This window comes from Oncorhynchus mykiss, chromosome 19 (assembly GCF_013265735.2).
Source record: "Oncorhynchus mykiss isolate Arlee chromosome 19, USDA_OmykA_1.1, whole genome shotgun sequence".
NCBI classification, from domain to species: Eukaryota; Metazoa; Chordata; class Actinopteri; order Salmoniformes; family Salmonidae; genus Oncorhynchus; species Oncorhynchus mykiss.
In genome coordinates, this window is record NC_048583.1 from 9,469,941 (window position 1) to 9,485,327 (window position 15,387).

Sequence of the window (15,387 nt, forward strand, 5' to 3'; positions counted from 1 at the left end):
TTCCTCTAACTACCTGAATCGACGAAGACCAACCCTTGTGATGTCATACAATGAACAATTGCCTACACAGAGAACCATACAGTGAATAAGACGTGCATTGTGAAGACTGAAGGAAGTGAAACCGCCCATTCATGGTTGATTTTATTACGATGTTTGTATTGTTCATTGTTCTTTCATTTATGACCAATGTTTTTAGAACGGCTACGAAGACTCAGATTATTTTGGAATGCTGTGACATCGCCCTATTTATGATATCGCTGCGTAACTAAGGAATCGATAAAAGTATATTATGTTGACTCAAACGTTCCAACGTTCTATGGAACATATACTATTATGGGTTTTCCAACACACAGTTAGCCACTGTCTCACGTAGCCTGTTTTAGTTTTGCTAGGGTTGACCCCGATTTATCCTTGACGAATGACCATTTTAAATATCAGGGAACAAGAGCAATTTAATGCACTCTTTAAGGCAAATTCAGGTATGTCTAGTACGGGTTTATCATTGCCATATTTGATCATTTTCATAACATAAACACTAGGCAATGAATGTCATTGTTAGTATTGCTGTCTTTTTTATTTGATTTTTTATTGTAAAATAATAAACATATTATAAAAAAAATAAAAAATAATAGGTCATTAATGAGATTGTCTCATAATGCTTACTAGAATGAATAATTTTCACTGATGCTCTTGGTTGGTTAAAGGTGAGGGTTCATCCATCTCTCCACTCTTCTCTCCTCCAGTCTCGGGGCCCTCAGGCCAGAGTGGGGCAGCAAAGCACCTATGGGGCTGACTACAAGCCCCCCAGTGATCGGCACCTCAGGCTGTTCAGGCTGCATGCAGAGCCGTCTTGCACCACACACCAGAAGGTACAATTAACTCGCTCTGTCTCTCCCTCTCTCTCACACACACACCAACACTTTTCCACATGTATACTAATGCCATACACTCTAAAAGGAAAGGGTTCCTGGAGTATCCTTTAGGGATTCTTCAAATTGAAACTGTGGGGGAACCCAAGTTCTTTGAAGAACCCTCTAAAAGGGTTCTTCAAATAACTCCTTTTAAAGTATCCTCAAAGAACCTTTTGGTGTACCCCCCCCCCCCCTATTTTTTAAAATGTATTATTAATCATCAGCATGACAATAACACAATGTTTTAATTGTCAGTGTTTATTATGATTTTAGTGGCAAAGCAGAATTCACTCATCTCAATCTGAGGTAAACTCCCAGCAGAGCTCCAAGTCACATGGGTATATCCTCTGGCCTGTTGATGTTCAATTACGTTGTTAAGGTTCTCCGTATCCACAGCCAGAATGATTTTGCAGTGCATGGTGATCGAACAGGTTTCCTGTTATATTCAACAGAGGTGTAGGGAGGGTGAAGTCTGTGAATCCAACAAATAGTAATTATACAGATGATTAACAAAACATGCACACGACAGTATTCATACCTTGGTTTTTGTGGTGAATGTGAATGAAAAAACTGTTTTGATAATGGTTTTCATACACATACCTTGTCCATAATGTAGAGGCCTATAGGATATTCATTGAAGAGGTTAGGGAGGAGGATGGTACATGTGATCTGCATAACATACCAATACTAATTGACATACCTTTGTATGCCTCCTCATCTGTAAACCTGCAGACACAGACACAAAAGTGAGCAGTTCAGTCATCTGCACCCAATACAGCTAGTCTTCAACATATTCTTAGAGCCTTCAACATATTCTTATAGCCTTCAACATATTCTTATAGCCTTCAACATATTCTTACCTCTTTGTTGGTTTTATATCCATTCAATTGTCCATTTTCTGTTTTAGAAAGATTAGCATAAATATGAAAAGATAGATGGTATCATCATCAAACAATATACATTTAGATGATACAAGGGACAAACCTTACTTAAATTGAGGAGATCTTTACATTTAAGTTAAGGGCCTGCACCTGCTGTCCTTTTAAATTCAAATCCACATTTTTCAGTTGGGCAGTTAAGTTCCGGCAAGAACCCCCAAGAACTAAGGTGGTTCCTCGATGAACCCCACCTGCTATGGGGTTCTTCTAAGAACATTTTGGGGGCAATTTTCAGTGCCAAGAACCCTACGGTTCTTTGAAGAACTTTGAGGATCGTAGAATAACCTTTGTTGAACTCTTAATTTTTAGAGTGTACAAACTGTACACATTCACACTGCCCTGATTTGGCCTGCCTGTCTGTCTATCCTGTCTTCCTATCTGTGTGTCTGTCTGTCTTTCTGCCTGCCTGTCTGTCTGTCTGTCAGTTGGCGGATATGTGGGCTCAGTACTACAGACAGTGTTTCCAGACCATTACCAACGGCCCACAGAACCCCGCCTTTGCCTTCACTCAGGTGAGTCCCTCAGCCACAAGAACTAACTTACTTGTCTTACCTGTCCCTTGACTGGCATACCTTAGGGGCATTTCATGGTAGATGCATTGATATTATCTTATCTTAGTCAGTCTCAAACCTCTCTCTCTCTCTCCCCTCCTCTCTCCACCTCTCACCCTCTCTTCCCTCCCTCTCTGTCTCTCTCAACCTCTCTCCACCTCTCACCCTCTCTCTGTCTCTCCCTCTCCCCTCTCTCTCATCCTCGCTCTCTCCCCTCTCTCTCTCCACCTCTCTCTGTCTCTCTTCTCTCCATCTCCCCTCTCTCTCATCCTCTCTCTCTGTGTCTCTCTTCTCCCCCTCTCTCTCATCCCCTCTGTCTCTCTTCTCTCCCCTCTCTCTCAGTCTCTCTTCTCTCCCCTCTCTCATCCCCTCTCTCTGTCTCTCTTCTCTCCCCTCTCTCTCATCCTCTCTCTCTGTCTCTCTTCTCTCCGTCTCCCCTCTCTCTCCACCTCTCACCCTCTCTCTGTCTCTCCATCTCCCCTCTCTCTCAGTCTCTCTTCTCTCCATCTCCTCTCTCTCATCCTCTCTCTCTTCTCTCCATCTCCCCTCTCTCTCCTCTCTCTCTGTCTCTCTTCTCTCCATCTCCCCTCTCTCTCATCCTCTCTCTCTGTCTCTCCCTCTCTCATCCTCTCTCTCTGTCTCTCTTCTCTGTCTCTCTCTCACCCCTCCCTGTCTCTCTTCTCTCCCTCTCCCCTCTCTCTCATCCCCTCTCTCTGTGTCTCTTCTCTCCATCTCCCCTCTCTCTCATCCTCTCTCTCTATCTCTTCTCTCCATCTCCCCTCTCTCTCCTCTCTCTCTGTCTCTCTTCTCTCCATCTCCCCTCTCTCTCATCCTCTCTCTGTCTCTCTTCTCTCCATCTCCCCTCTCTCTCTGTGTCTCTCTACAGAAGGGGAGAACAGTGAGGGCAGCTACGTTGGACAGTGAGAGTTTCAGTAAGATCCAAGTGGAAAGGACAGCTCCTCCAGAGAAGGGGCAGAGCCAGATACCACCACAGCGTTCGAGCTCCGACTCTGGGGAACGAAGGTCGGTCTCTCCCTCTCTCTCCTCAACCTCAGTCCATAACTCCCTCCCGTCCCGCCCTGCCAGGAAAGAGGCATGGACACATGCAACAGGGGACCCGGCACTGGGGGTCACAACGACACCCAAGGACATGGTGGAGCTGCCTCACATCGGCAGTGGAGAAGGTGAGAGAGGGAATACCCTGTTCATTTTGTATTGACAACATGTTTTTATTTGAGGCTTTGAATGGCCTTATAACTCCACAGTTTATCCGCTTTTGTTTCCTTTAGTGCAAGATGATAGACCAGCACCAATAACATATGTGCGTGTACTACCTGTTCCTGTTGTCACAGGAAGTGATGGGGAGCTCCCGCTGCAGGTGGAGCGGTTAAGGGCGGAGCAGTTCCGTCAGGACATGACCCACTCATCTAGGCTGGAAGGCCAGATCAACCAGCGCATAGCCACCCAGTCTAACCTCATGCACCTAGGTAGGTCCTATAGAGAGACACCTACTCTGAGACACTTTAATACGGGCCGAGCCACCTACTTTGTTGAGAGCCTGTTGGCCAAACCTCATTGGCAATAACATGTTAAACTTGTGACGTAGGTGCAATATGAAGCTGTATATGGGATTATTCATGATAACTCTCATCCACATGTGTGTGTAGGGCTGCCATTCAACGGTGTGACCACCTACAGCCAGAGTTACACACACTGGGACAACCCGTCCACACTGAGAGGCCCGCAGTGCATCCTGCCTGAAGCCACACTCAACTGGTACAGTAGATCACATCCACATACCGACACGGATTGAAAGGATAGTATCTGTTCATACTTACTTGCCTAAAGCCATGGTGCACAGGCCATTCCTTCCTTCTCACTCTGTTGCGGACAGTCTCCTCCAGCTTGTTCCACACCATGCCAGTTTTCTTTGCATCTGTCTCAAGCTCCTGCAATCTGTTCACCGCGATAGATAATAACTGCAGACTACTACAAAGCAGATTACATAGTGATTCACACATACAGTGATTCATAGCAATCCCCTTCACCCAGCAACCCATTAACAGTCAAGTGGTGCTGCAGAGGTTATGTCCATCAGATAGTCTGGCGTCTGTAATAGCCAGAGGTAAAAGTGATGTCACAATAAACCCAGTTGGGGAGTATTGTGGAGTTTTAACAGCTCCACCGCTACTGCTTATACCTGTCCCCCAGACCTTCAGATCTGCAAACATAGCGAGATTATCTACCCCCTAAAAAAACAGCTAGATTATCTACCCCCTAAAAAAACATAGCTAGATTATCTACCCCCTAAAAAAACATAGCTATATTATCTACCCCCTAAAAAAACATAGCTATATTATCTACCCCCTAAAAAAACATAGCTATATTATCTACCCCCTAAAAAAACATAGCTAGATTATCTACCCCCTAAAAAAACATAGCTAGATTATCTACCCCCTAAAAAAACATAGCTAGATTATCTACCCCATAAAAAAACATAGCTATATTATCTACCCCCTAAAAAAACATAGCTATATTATCTACCCCCTAAAAAAACATAGCTAGGTTATCTACCCCCTAAAAAAACATAGCTAGATTATCTACCCCCTAAAAAAACATAGCTAGATTATCTACCCCCTAAAAAAACATAGCTAGATTATCTACCCCCTAAAAAAACATAGCTAGATTATCTACCCCATAAAAAAACATAGCTATATTATCTACCCCCTAAAAAAACATAGCTATATTATCTACCCCCTAAAAAAACATAGCTAGGTTATCTACCCCATAAAAAAACATAGCTATATTATCTACCCCCTAAAAAAACATAGCTATATTATCTACCCCCTAAAAAAACATAGCTAGGTTATCTACCCCCTAAAAAAACATAGCTAGATTATCTACCCCCTAAAAAAACATAGCTAGGTTAGGGCCGAATTATGACAGACTTTAATATGCTTCACCATCCATCCAGGAGGGCCTGGGTGTCAGAGTACCAGGACCGGTACCAGGGCCCTGATCGCTACGTCCCTGGGCAGAGGAAGCCCCCTAGCGGCCTGAAGGAGCCCTGCACCGCCGAGTACCAGCCTGGTGCCCACACCGCAGACCAGACCCGAGGACACATCTGCTCGGAGTATCAGAGGCACTTCACTAAGAAGGTAATATCCCAAACGGAACCATATTCTCTTCGTAGTGCACTACTTTTGACCAGGGCCTTATGGTGCACTTTGAAAATAATGTTGTGACAAAGACCCAGTTTCAAGGCTCCCTATTAGAGTAAACATAAGGCTGCACTTACACACCACCACACTAGACACTCTGTAGAGGCTGTGACTTTCACCTCGTGGTGCACAGAGGGCTCTGCACAGAGATTGAGATTTACATGGGCCCTTGCTATCCGGAATCCACGGGACGTCCCTACCCCATTAACGTTTACATTTCAAATCGTATTGGTCACATACACATATTTATGTTATCGCGGGTGTAGCAAAATGCTTGCTTTCCTAGCTCCAACAGGGCAGTAGTATCCAGCAATTCACAACACACACAAATCTTAAAGTAAAATAATGGAATTAAGAAATTAGGGTGAGCAATGTTGGAGTGGCAATGACTAAAATAGTGTATATACATATGAAATGAGTAAAACAGTATGTAAACATTATTAAAGTGACCATTGATTCCATGTCTGTGTATATAGAGCAGCAGCCTCTAAGGTGCAGGGTTGAGTAACCGGGGTGGTGCAGGGTTGAGTAACCGGGGTGTAGCCGGCTAGTGATGGCCATTTAACAGTCTGATGGCCTTAGAAGTTGTTGTTCAGTCTCTCGGGCCCAGCTTTGATGCACCTGTAGTGACCTCACCTTAGCGGGGTGAACAGGCTGTGGCTCAGGTGGTTGATGTCCTTGATTTTTGTTGGTCTTCCTGTGACATTGGGTGCTGAAGGTGTCCTGGAGCTGGCAGTGTACCGGTGATGCATTGGGCAGACCCCCCCCCCCCCCCCCCAGGAGATCCCTGCGGTTGTGGGCGGAGCAGTTGCCGTACCAGACGGTGATACAGCCCGACTGGATGCTCTCAATTGTACATCTGCAAAAGTTTGTGATGGTCTTAGGGGCCAAGCCAAATTTCTTCAGACTCTTAAGAGTTTGAAGAGGCACTGGTGCGCCTTCACCACACTGTGTGGTTGGACTATTTCAGATTGTCAGTGAACTTCAAGCTGTTCAGCTTCTCCACTGCATTCCCATCGATGTGAATAGGGGTTTGGTGTAGTGCGAGTGCCAGTCTTTTTGTACCATCATGCAACCTCACCGTCATACCATGTTTGGCTTCACAATGACAGCACTGGTGTTGACAAGATGACAAACGGATCTGGGATCAGGTTACACTTGCAGTATAAACCCAGCCCAACAATGAACAACTGATAACTTCAATAATTTACAGAGACAGTTGAGCAAAAGGAGGAAAGACAATACAATTCATTATGTTGTTCCTCTGGTTTTGCTGCAGAACTACCCTGGCCTGTCCAGACCCAAGACCAGCCCTGCGTACAGACAGAGACAACTGACCTAAACCATCTTCAGGATTAGACCTGCATAGTCTCTATTCGATGTTCAACCTGACAAAGGTTAATAAAAAAACATTTGAAATGTATTTTGACAATTCAAAGATACTTTGTGTCGACATTATCAAACCCACAGCGTGATCTTTTGAGGGGTCCTTTAGCTACGGTAATGACAGGTTACTGGACATGTAATAACAGAATCAAACCTGTATATAAAACAATGAACAAGACACCAAAGTCCCAGAGGGTACCTGATCTTTATTCCATCATACTTTGTCCTCGTTTGTTAATGCAAGTCGCACACTGTGACAGGATTTCAACTCAAGTTTTTACATATCAACCAAACGAAAAAAGGAAATTGTTGCCATGGAAATCCCTCGCAGGTCAGCTACGCCCCCGCAGCCAAATCTCATCCAATCCTTCTGTACACTGCAGTCTGTCCATCTTTCGCCAAGCCTACTTCGCCCTACACACTACCTACCCTAAAACCAGCCTCCGAGGAAAAGAAAAACACCCAGAAAAGAGAAAAGACAAAAAAAGGAAACTGCAACAATGATCAGGGGAGAGACAAATCTCCAGCCACGATCACCATGACGACAGACTCACACGGCTGCACTTGAGATTGAGGAGAAAGAACAAAAATAAACACCAAACTTTCTACGCAGATCTGACCTCCAGTTCTGCCGTCTGTCCAATAAGAACATCTTATACTGATGGCCCCTCCCATTCTGTCCAATAGGATTATTTTATACTGATATGGCCCCTGCCCACCCTTCTCCCATCACTGCCCCTTGCCTAGTTAACCACATAGGAACAAAACGGAAATAAAAGGTTGCGTTCCCCTACTCAGACGGTGCTGACGCATTCCAGATCTTACAACTCCTGAATAGGTATTTTATTTATAACCCTAACCACATGTCATAGCAATCTGGTGCCCGACGGCACAGTAGATGACTTGGCACGTAACCATAGGTTGATGCATGCAACGTCTGAGCAGAGGAATGCGACCAAAAGCTTATTGAAGAGTATACCCCAGCCCACCCTCCAACCCCACCCCATGTACCCCACACAGCCCAAAAGCAGGCGAGTGCAAGGGTGTCTGCTGGGAAGCCAGCAGTCACAAAGAGTCTTTATGAGGGTTCCCCCTACTGGCGGGAGGACCCTAGTATTTCATTCCCGGAACAAACTCCTTCGCCTCTGGGTTCAAGCTGCTCTTGCGCTGTAAAAAGAGAGGAGAGATTTAGTATAGGAGCATACAAAAAAGGACCCAGACCTGTATGAACAGGTCAAAATAACAGGCCCTCAACATTAAAAACAGACAAGAGGAGACGGTTCGGATTGTAACACGCACCACAGGATAGTTTCTCCAGCTGATGGTCGGTTCTCCGCCAGATTAACCCTAGTCCCAGACTAAAAACCTATTTTAATGGAGAATTTCCTTTCAGCATGGTCTTTAGTCTAGGACTAGGCTTAATATTTTTTGGGGAAACTGGGCCAAAGAGTAGGAGCGGTATCGTGTGTGCTCAAACAACTGGAGAAGATGGGCTACCTACGGTATATAGGTACTGAATGTGGATAACGCTGGAGAAGATGGGCTACCTACGGTATCTAGGTACTGAATGTGGATAACGCTGGAGAAGATGGGCTACCTACGGTATCTAGGTACTGAATGTGGATAACGCTGGAGAAGATGGGCTACCTACGGTATATAGGTACTGAATGTGGATAACGCTGGAGAAGATGGGCTACCTACGGTATCTAGGTACTGAATGTGGATAACGCTCCACAGCTAATACTTTTCAGGCTTTTAACTTTCAGGTTAACTCTAAGGGACAAAATATGAATCCTTGTCCTGGACTGAATAAAGAATCTCCGTCGAACATGCTTTTTAGTTCAGGATTCAACTTTGTGTCTGGGAAACTGGCCCTATAAATATAGTGACGTTTTGGTCGACGACGCTCAGACATGCTGCTCGTGTAGAGAGACAGATTGTGACACATTCTGACGGACAAACATTCTGACAGGACTTACCGCGAGTTCATCTGCGTTGCCATTGGAGACAGATAGCCCGTTGAGCTGTTGCTGAATCTGCCCCACCCCAGGGGCAAGGTCTCTGGCGGGGATGAACCAATCCTGATCCTCCTCTTCCAGCATTTCCTGGAAACAGCGTTCTAAGAACTCCTGTTCCAGAAGCTCCTCCTCCACCTGGGATGACCACACAATAGGGGAAGAATAGGGCTGGATTACAATCAGCAGTAGATTATTATTTCTTAATGTCTTTCCTCATGTCCTCTATCCTTGCCTCCTTCTCAAAGCACTGGAGGGCAGCCCAGGTTCGAGGGGAGTGTACAAAACATTAAGAACAGCATTCATTTGCCTGGGCAGGGGCTTTACAAGGTGTCCAAAGTGTTCCACAGGTATGCAGGCCCATGTGGACCACAATGCTCCAACGTAATATGGGTTCTACTTAATTTTACACCATTTGAGATAGAGACTAGCCTTTTCTTTGCTTTAAAGCTGGAAGCATGACTGTCAGAAATCCGTTTTCCCCCTCTGGCACTGCTGAGTGACAACTTGCAAAGCCTACTCAGATTGGCCTATGCTGCTGGTTACACCAGGGATGAAGAGACAATGTATCAACTTTGCTCACTCTGCGGGCTGCTCCAATGTAACAGAAGACTGATAAGCGTCTACATCCCTGATCGCCTGCTAATTTATATTTTAAAAATGGACGGAAAAAAATAGATGTGCAGGAAGAGCGGACGAAGAGAAGCAGGTGAGTGACGGCTGGAAGGGGATGTGGGCCATGCGGCTTGTTGATCAGAGCTGATATGAACATTATCGGACCCGCCGCATATAAGGACCGGCGAATACAATAAACTATTTGAGATAAAAACTCAGCAAAAAAAGAAAACTGTCCTCTCACTGTCAACTGCGGTTATTTTCAGCAACCTTAACATGTGTAAATATTTGTATGAACATAAGATTCGACAAAAACTGAACAAGTTCCACAGACATGTGACTAACAGAAATTGAATAATGTGTCCCAGAACAAAGGGGGGTCAAAATCAACAGTCACTATCTGGTGTGGCCACCAGCTGCATTAAGTACGGCAGTGCATCTCCTCCTCATGGACTGCACCAGATTTGCCAGTTCTTGCTGTGAGATGTTACCCCACTCTTCCACCAAGGCACCTGCAAGTTCCCAGACATTTCTGGGGGGGGAATGGCCCTAGCCCTCACCCTCCGGTTAAACAGGTCCCAGACGTGCTCAATGGGATTGAGATCCGGGCTCTTCGCTGGCCAAGGCAGAACACTGACATTCCTGTCTTACAGGAAATCATGCACAGAACAAGCAGTGTAGCTGGTGGCATTATCATGCTGGAGGGTCATGTCAGGATGAGCCTGCAGGAAGGGTACCACATGAGGGAGGATGTCTTCCCTGTAACGCACAGCGTTGAGATTGTCTGCAATGACAACAAGCTAGGTCCGATAATGCTGTGACACACCGCCCCAGACCATGATGGACCCTCCACCTCCAAATCAATCCCGCTCCAGAGTACAGGCCTCGGTGCAATGCTCATTCCTTCGACGATAAACGCAAAACTGACTGTCACCCCTGGTGAGACAAAACAGCGACTTGTCAGTGAAGAGCACTTTTTGCCAGTCCTGTCTGGTCCAGCAATGGTGGGTTTGTACCCATAGGCAACGTTGTTGCTGGTGATGTCTGGTGAGGACCTGCCTTACAACAGGCCTACAAGCCCTCAGTCCAGCCTCTCTCAGCCTGTTGCGGACAGTCTGAGCACTGATTGGGGGGATTGTGCGTTCCTGGTGTAACTAAGGCAGTTGTTGCTATCCTGTACCTGTCCTGCAGGTGTGATGTTCAGATGTACCGATCCTGTGCAGGTGTTGTTACACGTGGTCTGCCACTGCGAAGACAATCAGCTGTTCGTCCTGTCTCCCTGTAACGCTGTCTTAGGTGTCTCACAGTACGGACATTGCAATTTATTGCCCTGGCCACATCTGCAGTCCTCATGCCTCCTTGCAGCATGCCTAAGGCACGTCCACGCAGATGAGCAGGGACCCTGGGCATCTTTCTTTTGGCCGATTTTTTCAGAGTCAGTAGAAAAGCCTCTTTAGTGTCCTAAGTTTTCATAACTGTGACCTTAATTACCCACCGTCTGTAAGCTGTTAGTGTATTAACGACCGTTCCACAGGTGCATGTTCATAATTTTTTTATGGTTCATTGAACAAGCATGGGAAACAGTGTTTAAACCCTTTACAATGAAGATCTGTGAAGTTATTTGGATTTTTACAAATTATCTTTGAAAGATATTGTCCTGAAAAAGGGACGTGTCTTATTTTTGCTGAGTTATATTTTTTTTACTACTGAAATTATTAAGAAAACTGACAGGTGCCAGTTGGTTCTTTAGATCAGTCGGGCCGAAAAATGTGGTATTATCATATGAAACAGTCATACGGTATTCTAAAAATGTTGGTGTCATAAGTATCATGACGTTTTGGTACCGTGGTACTGGTATATAACACTACTCTGAATGGCACACATAAACAATCTGTCTCAATAGTCTCAAACTTCAAAACCCCTTATTTAAGCCGTCTCCTCCCCTTCATCTACACTTATTGAAGGGGAATTAACAAGTTAAATCAATAAGGGATCATAGCTTTCACCTGGTCAGTCTATGTCATGACAGTGCATGTCAGAGTAGAAACTATAGCATGAAGTCCAAGGAACTGTCCGTAGATCTCCAAGATAAAATTGTGATGAGGCATATATCTGGGGAAGGGAATATGGAACTACCCAGACTCTGCCTAGAGCTGGCCGTTCGACCAAACTGAACAACCGGGCAAGAAGGGAGAACCTGCCAGAAGCACAACAGTCTCTACAGCACTTCACCAAGTTGGGCTTTATGGGAGAGTGGCACATGACAGCATGGCTGGAGTTTGCAAAAAGGCATGTGAAAGACAGAGCACAAGGCAAACAATTCTGTGGTCTGATGGGAAAAATGTAACTCTTTGGCTGCCGCTCCCCATCTAACTTAACAGAGCTTGAGAAAACCTGCAAGGAAGAGTGAACATGCCCCTTGATCCTGAGAGTAGAGTAACCTGATCCTAGATCTGTGTACAATGCCAGGCAATATCTATCCAGGGCAACATTCCTCACCTTTTAGTGTGTGTGTGGTCTGTACATCTGTGTGGGTGTCCCTCTGTCTATCACCGAGTCAGTATGTCTGTGTGTGCACCTGTGTGCATACGTACATGTGTATGTACATAAAGAGTGGTCCTAAAAATCACTGACCTGTCTGTTGTAATCCTCCTCGTTCTCCATCCACATGTAGTCAGCGAAGGGGTTGTTGTTGTTGCCCACCTCTCCCTCCTTGTGCCCGTTGGCCACGTTCTCTTTCCCGGGGGCACTGCTGCCGCCTGGTGTTTTCGCCATCTCAGGACTGTTCATCTCCGCAGGCTCTGTAGGGTTAACGATTTCACACATGCATAAATGGCAACCCACTTTAAAATGAGGCAAATGGCTTTCAAATTGAGCGTAAAGCTCAGCTTGGGTAAACTGAATAAATTACGTGTTTAATAAACACTACGGTCAAAAAACGTAGCTAAAACATAAGAGTAGAAAGTTAAACCGTTATCTACCCACACATGAACAAATGTATATTGCCAAAACGCAAATAAAGTCCATACTTCATTATTTTACTTACTACTTGCTAGTGTCATACTAGTTAAAGTAGACCAAGAGTAGCGAGTCAGTGGCTGCGCTTACAGCTGACGTGGAGACAATTACTAGCTAGCCAGTTCCTACCGTTATAACTCAACAATACCTAGCTAACGCGTTACCTGTATCGTCAGCATTGAAGGATGCACATGTCACGAGAAAAAAAAGTGATGACAAACCCCACATGGAGTGAGGCCTACCTGCGTGTCACAGCTGCAACAAGCCAGCCAGACAATTAGCTAACTGGAGTAACGTTAGTTACAGCTAACATTACCGTTCATTGCAACACAAATCCTATTTTGAGTATTGGCAGTTTGCTAGTGAGCTAGTTACAGTAGCTAGCTTACTAGTTGGTAAACAATGTTAGCTAACTACGTAGCTAGCGAACTCAGAAAACTAGCACGGACTAGCTAACTAGATAGCCAACTTAAGCAGCCTGAAAATAATTTGTGATAAAAAAAAAAGGTTGTAGTTTCGACTAAATTTACTATAGCCATCAAGTCATTGATTAAACGAGTTATTTAAGTCAGCATTCACTAGATAACTAACACATCGTGCAATCACCCTATGAAAAAGGCTTTGGCATACTAACGTTACTAGCGAGCAAGAAAGCTACTTGGCTAGCGAGCTTGCTAACTAACTTGAAATATATAAAAACACGCATATTGGATCAATCTTGGCTAGCAAGCTGTTTTTGATGTACAGACTGAATGTTACGTCACCTGGAACTAGCATAGCCTTCTTACTACCTTGGATTGTCTTTATAGCTAGCTATAAAACTGTTAGCAGGTAGCTAGCTGGTAGTGGTAGAAACAAGCTAAATCAAACTTAGCTCGAAGGCTAACAGCGTGACATGCACACACGATTCAGGTCAAATTGTATCTGGAATGCACAGCAGCCAGTAGCGCAACAAAAACGTAGCTACCTGGCATCGTTGGATAAATATTTAAAGACCACTCGATATATCTTCAATGTTTGACAGGGCAATTCGTCGACTTTACAGCTAATTTGCTATCAAGCTAGCCAACCCACTACATTCCATCAAGACGCTCACGGGGGACTTCCGTTTCGTCGTTAAGTTCCCCCAGCCCGCTATATCAGTCGTCATATACCTACCTCAGCGCATCAACTGAGAGGTTGATGTCATGGGCATGCGATTATTTTTCTTTTTCTTTATTTTTTATTTAACCTTTATTTAACTAGGCAAGTCAGTTAAGAACAAATTCTTATTTACAATGACTGCCTACCAAAAGGCCCCTGCGGGGACGGGGCCTGGGATTGAATAATAATAATAAATACAATATTAATATAGGTCAAAACACACATCACAACAAGAGAGACAATACAACACTACACAAAGAGAGACATAAGACAACATAGAAAGGCAGCAACACATGACACACAACAAAACATGGTACAAACTGAAAAGAGCAGCGACCCAGGGATGTGTGTGCTTTGGGGACCTTTAACAGAATGTGACTGGCAGAACAGGTGTTCTGAACAGAAGATGAGGGATGCAGTAGATATCTCACATAGGGGGGAGTGAGGCATAAGAGGGTTTTATAAATAACCATCAACCAGTGGGTCTTGTGACGGGTATACAGAGATGACCAGTTTACAGAGGAGGACTTGCTGGTGTGTGTTGGATCATTGTCCTGCTGCAGAACCCAAGTGCCACTCCTGAGAAGGTTCACCACTGTTCAACACTTTCTCCATTTGGGATAATGTCTCTCACCGTGGTTCGCTGGAGTCCCAACGCTTTAGAAATGGCTTTGTAACCCTTTCCAGACTGATAGATGTCAATTACTTTGTTTCTCATCTTGTTCCTGAATTTCTTTGGATCGCGGCATGATGTCTTGCTTTTTGAGTTATTTTGGCCTACATCACTTTTTTCCCTTAATAAATACAATTATCAATTAAAAACTGCATTTTGGGTTATCTTTGTGTAATATTTCATTTAGTTTGATGATCTGAAACATTTAAGTGTGACAAATGTGCAAGAAATAAGAAATCAGGATGGTGGCAAAGACTTGTTCACAGCACTGTAGTTGCTGTAGTTATAAACAGATAAGATAAGCATTCCTGCAACATTGTTTTGTTGAAAGACAAATTAAGTGAATTGATTGCACCCAAATTGTCCATTTACATTTATAGGATACCTATAATATTCAATAAACTACATTAGATTTGGACCAAACCTCTTCTTAACAATGATTAAAATGTGAGGAATCCAAATTAAAAAGCAACCCACGGAACCCCCAAAACCCCACACCAAGCCCACCCCAACGGCCAGTATACCTGATTAATTCTCTATGTCTGACAAGTAGTACAAAGCTGTGGCTAGTAGTATTGTGTCTTCACAGTATTTCATGCATCCTCTGAATTTGGTGATGGTTATTTTCCCCTGTTCAGAGAAATCAGTCATTGAAGTTTATGTGCCATCATACAACCTAATATTACCATGTTCTGGTGCTGTTCCTACTATTAGTTGAAAAAGGTGTGAAGAACCCCCACTCAATGTTAATTCAAGGCTGAACCTTCAAATGATAATCATTTATAAATGCAGAGTGAATAGTTCAAATTAGCATCGGCATTTCCAATCCAGCACTCATCATCATAGCAGCAAACTAGACAATAGAAAATCAGATCAAAATCAGATCTATGGGTTTCCCGAGGACCAATTCAAACTT

General features: G+C 44.3%; 2 protein-coding genes across 4 annotated transcripts; one reads left to right on the plus strand and one right to left on the minus strand.

Moving 5' to 3' along the window:
* Window positions 1-12: 12 nt before the first annotated feature.
* On the plus strand, window positions 13-7,042 carry LOC118941452. Its single transcript, XM_036954185.1, has 8 exons — window positions 13-479; window positions 744-869; window positions 2,275-2,361; window positions 3,287-3,584; window positions 3,753-3,887; window positions 4,068-4,176; window positions 5,375-5,558; window positions 6,901-7,042. Exons 1-8 carry the CDS (start codon window positions 456-458, stop codon window positions 6,961-6,963), a joined length of 1,026 nt encoding a protein of 341 aa, XP_036810080.1. The 5' UTR covers window positions 13-455; the 3' UTR covers window positions 6,964-7,042.
* Window positions 7,043-7,193: 151 nt separating this feature from the next.
* On the minus strand, window positions 7,194-13,783 carry LOC110534584 (polyadenylate-binding protein-interacting protein 2B). 3 transcript variants are annotated; one of them, XM_021619496.2, is made up of 4 exons: window positions 13,623-13,783; window positions 12,272-12,438; window positions 8,987-9,160; window positions 7,194-8,174 (listed from the first exon to the last, which is right to left on the minus strand). In XM_021619496.2, exons 1-4 carry the CDS (start codon window positions 13,627-13,629, stop codon window positions 8,118-8,120), a joined length of 405 nt encoding a protein of 134 aa, XP_021475171.1. In that variant the 5' UTR covers window positions 13,630-13,783; the 3' UTR covers window positions 7,194-8,117. The 3 variants fall into 3 exon arrangements, with proteins under 3 accessions (XP_021475171.1, XP_021475170.1, XP_036810081.1); XM_021619495.2 differs by lacking the exon at window positions 13,623-13,783 and adding an exon at window positions 13,420-13,447; XM_036954186.1 differs by lacking the exon at window positions 13,623-13,783 and adding an exon at window positions 12,684-12,714.
* Window positions 13,784-15,387: the final 1,604 nt, after the last annotated feature.

Bases quoted from the DNA above. Each gene is read 5' to 3' on its own strand.
- LOC118941452 (XM_036954185.1), top strand. From the start codon at position 456: ATGCACTCTTTAAGGCAAATTCAG. The intron at 870-2,274 runs GTACAATTAACT...TCTGTCTGTCAG, and splicing joins CTTGCACCACACACCAGAAG to TTGGCGGATATGTGGGCTCA. The intron at 5,559-6,900 runs GTAATATCCCAA...GTTTTGCTGCAG, and splicing joins AGAGGCACTTCACTAAGAAG to AACTACCCTGGCCTGTCCAG.
- LOC110534584 (XM_036954186.1), bottom strand. The intron at 9,161-12,271 runs GTCAGTGATTTT...TGGTCATCCCAG, and splicing joins AGGAGGATTACAACAGACAG to GTGGAGGAGGAGCTTCTGGA. The intron at 8,175-8,986 runs GTAAGTCCTGTC...CTCTTTTTACAG, and splicing joins GCAACGCAGATGAACTCGCG to CGCAAGAGCAGCTTGAACCC.